The following is a 5,788-nucleotide window of genomic DNA, read 5'->3' on the forward strand; positions in this document are numbered from 1 at the left end:
TATCCAAATTATAATTTATACTTACATACTTCTTTTTTTAAAGAGCTATCACATCATTTCTTCATTACATAAAAAAAAAATTTCCTTTTTTTTTTTTGTTTGTTTGAATTTATAATTATTTTTTAGCATTTCCTAAAAGAAAAACAATAACCAAAAATCAATTTTAAAAAGAATAAGGAGGGGAAAAAAACCTGATAATTATACATATATATATATATATATATATATATATATATATATATATGTATATATAAATAGTTTAGATAAATTGTAATTTTTTTTTTTTTTTTTTTTTGTTAAATTTTAATTATTATATTAAGAGCTTCTTCTGTAAATTATAGTAAATTGAATTTATTTCTATAGATAGAAAAAATTTTAAATGGATGTACTATTATGTAATAACAACGATAAATATGTATAAAAAAAAAAAAAAGTAATAATAATAATAATTATAAAATTATTAATATAAATTTTGTTTATATAATATTAATATCATTAAGCGCCATCTTGTATTATTAAATAAACAGAATAATAGAGCGTTCGATATTCTTATTTCTTTTCTTTTAATTTCTTTTTTTTTTTTTGTAATGATATTGTTAATTTTAAATAAAATTTCAATTTAAAATCAAATTAATATTAAAATTTTCTAACTCATTATATTATCGTACCTTAATAATTAATCGAAAAAATCAATTTAATAATATAAATCCCGCTTCGTTACAAATCTCTTACATTAATACGGGAAAAAAACAAAACAATGGAAGATAACCGCCACACCGCCTTCTATGAATTTTCAAATCTCTCTCTCTCTCTTTCGATATATCGATATATCGAACGGGGAATAAATTCATTTGTTTTATTTACATATGACGTCATAATCACATGATTTTTCTTTTGTCGTATTATTTATTCGAAATTAATATATTTTTTTGACTTTTTTCAACATTAAAATCGTTTTGAAAACTTTTTCGTCGCATTTTATTACATAATATTAACTTAATTATCATTATTTTATATTTAAACAATAAAAACAAACGCTTATAAATGAATTACGCTTAAAATTCTTAACTATTGTTTGGGAAATTACATTATTCTGATGCAGATTAAAATAATTTTAGTTTTGAAAAGGTCAAATTTTTTTGGATTTTCATTTTTTCTATATTTTATATTAAATGCGACTAAATGGCGTCATGAAATAAAATTAATATATATATATATATATAGTTATGTAAAAAAAAAAAAATTTCTTTTGTGACATGACATTACAACACACAATTTTAAAATTATTTTTAGCATTAACAACAAAAGTATGGGAGGGGTAGTGGGGAGGGGGGGTGTATAAAATTAAATTTGTTTTCAAATCTTATTAGTTTAAAACAAAAAAAAAAAAAGATTAACGTAATTTCATTGCCACGTTATTCATAAAACAAAAACAAAATCAAATATGGCTTCTCCTTTTTCTTTTTCCTGTAAAACAAAATCAAAATAATTTAATTATTTGTAAAAAATAAATTTACAGAAAACAAAATAAAATTTTTTCCATTCGAGCGTGTAACATTCATTCATTCATTCATTCATTCATTCATTCATCATTCGAATTGAAAAAAAGAAATTTTTCTTTTATTATTTTTAATTTAAAAACGGAAATCTCCATCTTTGAAATAAAGAAAAAAAAAAAACTTTTTTCTTTCTTTTTCGTTTCCTGTCGAAAAAAATATAAAAAATGATTTCTTTTATATTTTTCATATAAATAATAATAATAATAATAATAATAATAATAATAATAATAATAATAATAATAAATAAATAAATAAAAGAAAAAGAAAATTTTCTTTTTTTTTTCTTTTTTTTCTAAAACTCGGGAAATGACATAAAACATTTCGACCGATTTATATATTTTTTCTTTTTATTCCTTTTCCAGAAAATCATTTTTCGGTCGATGATAATAATAATAATAATTTAATTTGACGCGCCAAAATTTTTTTTTAAATTTAAATAATTAATTTAATTTTTTTTTTAAGAAAAAAATAAAAACGTAAAAGCTTTGAATCGTAAAAAAAAAAAATATAAACACATAAAAATTTATTTATTTTTAATTTAATTTAACGGTTTTTTTTTTTTCACGACGCGATCGTTACAAATTCGAACGTAAAAATTTTCAAATCTGGAACAATCACTTATTATTATTATTATTATTTATTTATAAATACATAAATAAGATTTTCAATTCGTATATTCTAACGATTTTTCCAAATACTCAAAAAATAATTTTAATTCGTTAATTTTTCATTTGTCGGTTTTCCAAAATTCTAATTCGTAAACAAACGAATGTTTATAAAACAAACGAAGCGCGAATTCGTTTGTTCGTTTGTTTGTTATAAAAAAAAAAAAAATTAAAAAACCAAAAAAAATCCGGAGGGGAGGGAAAAATATAAAATAAAAATTACATTACGTTATGAATAGGGTAAAACCAAATTAATGACGTCGTTTTTTTCTTTAGTGGCGGTTGAAAATAATGACGTCATTTTAACAAAACGAAACCGAAAACTTTTTTTTTTTTTATAAAAACCGGCGCCAGAAATCTTTCGAATCGGGTTTTTAACATTATGTAAAATCCGTTTTTTTTTTTTTTTTTTTTACTTTTTTTTTTTATTGGACGAAAAGGATGAGAAAATTTTCTTTTATCATTATTATTATTATTATTATCATTATTTATACTCTTTCTCTCGCTTTTTCCACCCCCGCATTAACAATAAAACTAATATCGATTTTAAATATTACATTTAATTATTTATTTTATTTTATTTTTTGTTCCCTTTTCTATCCCTCTCTCACCCCCTCTATCTCTACATTTTCTCTCTCTCTCTCTCTCTCTCTCTCTCTATCTCTCCCCATATCACGACATATAAATTTATTATTAAATGAAATAAAATATTAAAACAAACATAGAAAACAAAAAAAAAAAATTTTTTTTGTTTCGTACAGTTTGGGCGTTTTGCCCCGTTTCCCCCCCCTCCCCCCATAAAAATGCGGTTTCGATCCAAAAAAAAAAAAAAAGAAAAAAGAAAATGAAAATTTTCCATCCTTTCATTTTTTTTTAATTTTAAAAAATTCTCTAAATGTTTAACTTAATAAGCGAAACATTCATTCATTCATTCATTCAGTCATTCATTCTCCAGTAAACGATTTTTTAAAATTAAAAAAAAAAAACTTTGGAAGAAAAATTCGTTGCAACAACAGCACCAACAACAAACAAACAAATTTTTTTTTTATATTAAAAAGGATTTTCATAACGTTTGTTGTGTTTGTTCGTTTGTTTGTTTGTTTTTTCAACCGTAAGAATTTTTATAATAATAATAATAATAGCGATAACTTTTTAAAAAAATTATTATTATTATGGTAAAGTTTTTTTTTTTTTTTTTTTTTTTTTTTTAGATTTTAAGAAAAAAATTATCGATTCTCATAAATTTGTAAAAAAAAAAAAAAAAAAACAAATTTTCCTTTTTTTTTGTTTGTTTGTTTGTTTGTTTTGTTTGTTTTATTTTGTTTCGATTTTTAAATTTCATTCATATCCTTCAAACCAATAAAAAAATAAAAATGGATGGATAAAAAGTAAAAAATATATAAAAGGCGGGGAAGGATAAAATCTCCAGAAAGTCTAGACAAATGATGTTGCGCGGTATTTCTTTTATTCTTTCCCCTACCCCCTACCCCCCCCTTAACTTCCCTCGCGATGTGAGTGCCAGAATTGAAGAGGGGAAGGGAGGAAGGGGGGCTCCAGTAAAAATTCGTCCACATTTCTCCAGGGTATATATATATATAAGAAAAAGATTATTGAAAAAAATAATCAGTTTGAATTTGTTTCCAGGAAGAAAATTTGTGAGTTAAGTGAGGGATTATTTATCAAAAAGGTAACAAACACTCACACGAAGACAACAACCACAACAACAACAACAAACGATCATTTTTTTTTTTTTTAAATTAAAGTGAAATTTTTAATTTTTTTTTTTTTGTTTGTTTTAGTTAGTTACACACACAAACACGTCACACGTTTTGTTTTGTTGTGTTTTTGGAAATTTTTGTTTGTTTTTGTACAAAAAATAAAATAATAATAATAATAATAATGAAAAAAGCATTTGCCGTTTGTTTTGTTATTCTCATAACCGTTAATTTTGTTTCATCGAGATGGTTACCAACGAGGAGTCAAGAAGATAGATTGGACAAACTAAAAGAAATGTTAAAAGATGTAAGTATACATAAATTACTCTCGTTTGTTTTGTTTGTTTTGTTTTCTGACATTTTTTGTTTTAAATTGACAGTTACTCGAATCGGAAATAGAAAGAGCTAATATCGAAGGTAAATATATGTACAAAAGAGATGTCAACACTCAAATCGAATCAATTCAACCGAAAAACGACCATGATGATAAAAAATTATTTAAAGAAACAAACAACAACAACAAACAACTCGATACAAAATCTCAATTATAAACAAACAAAACTAAATCTATCATTTATGAAAATTAATAATAATAATAATTTTTTTCTTATTTTCAAATTTATAAAAAAAAAAAAAAAAAGAAAAACGATTTTTATTTTTTTTTCCAGTTAAAAACAAAAATGGCGTCGTCGTTCGTTGTATACAAAAAAAAAAAAAATTTTTAATCTTTTCAAAGCTTATATCAAACGATAATCGTTTTTCTTTTTTTCCATTTTCCTTTTCATTTTCTTAAAATCTAAATAAATTATTAATTATGTTTTCATTTCATTTGATTAATTAAAAATAAATAAAATGTTATTAATAATAATAATAATAATAATAATATTGTTTAAAATATTTTAAATTAATAAAAAAAAAAAAATTTTAATTAATTTGTGTTGAGACTTATTTTTCTTTTTTTAAATATCCTTCCTTCCTTATTAAATAACTTAAAATTAAAACTATACATAATTTATTTATTAATCCGGTTTTTTTTTTAATAAGTTAAATAATATTCTATTTGATAATAATAATAATAATAATAGTTAAAAGAAAAAAAAAAGAAGTTTTAAACATTCATTCTCGAAAAATCATCGTAAAAGGAAAAATCTTGTAAAAGTTTGAAAAAACTTATCTGGTTTAAATGTTTAAATAATAATAATAATAATAATAATGGGAATAAGGTAAAGAGTGTTCCTGCTGGAATGTCTGTTGCGAATGGAAATGGTAAAATTCTGAACAATCAACGAATTCACACCGATAAGATTGTACCAGCCGAAGATTGGATCCTATCATAAAGCATAACTTCGGAAAATGATGAAAAACTAATAATGGAAGTATCTGAACAAGCGGAAAAGACACTAAAAACAAAAATGAGGACTCAAATATAACAATTTCGAAACCGGAAATGATTCCGATCATGCCGTCGGAAAAGTGTTAACACCCATACCACACACAATAATGAGAAATTTTTAAAAAATTTTCGAATTCCAGGAAGAAATCCTGTAGGAAATTCCATATCGTATAACGATTCACATTTTCGGGAAATTCTATAAGTAATATCATCAATATTCAAAAATTTATTTTAAAAAAAATCGGGTGAAAACCTGGAACGAATGCATAAAATCTCATAAAACAAAAAAATTGAATAATAATAATAATAATAATAATTGTGACGTCAAATTCATCGTCTTCTGTTTTAATTAAAAAAAAAAAAAACAAAAAATTTTCTCACATTAATAATCACTAGAATTTATATATTTTAATTATTATTATTATTATTATTATTATTATTATTATTATTGGAATT

At 22.2% G+C, this 5,788-nt stretch overlaps 2 protein-coding genes across 2 annotated transcripts in view; one reads left to right on the plus strand and one right to left on the minus strand.

Moving 5' to 3' along the window:
• Positions 1–3,666: 3,666 nt before the first annotated feature.
• On the plus strand, positions 3,667–4,490 carry Phum_PHUM576440 (uncharacterized protein; the record flags this gene model as incomplete). Its single annotated transcript, XM_002432155.1, has 3 exons — positions 3,667–3,679; positions 4,134–4,246; positions 4,320–4,490. 3 exons carry the CDS (start codon positions 3,667–3,669, stop codon positions 4,488–4,490), a joined length of 297 nt encoding a protein of 98 aa, XP_002432200.1.
• A 740-nt stretch (positions 4,491–5,230) lies between these two features.
• Positions 5,231–5,788, minus strand: part of Phum_PHUM576450 (uncharacterized protein) — a gene marked incomplete at both ends in the record, with an annotated part of 3,981 nt that continues 3,423 nt past the window's right edge. The window contains one exon of the mRNA XM_002432156.1: positions 5,231–5,319. Coding sequence (XP_002432201.1) covers positions 5,231–5,319 — 89 coding nt within the window. The remainder of the gene's footprint in view (positions 5,320–5,788) is intronic.

This window comes from Pediculus humanus, genomic scaffold (assembly GCF_000006295.1).
Source record: "Pediculus humanus corporis 1103172108306 genomic scaffold, whole genome shotgun sequence".
NCBI lineage: Eukaryota > Metazoa > Arthropoda > Insecta > Psocodea > Pediculidae > Pediculus > Pediculus humanus.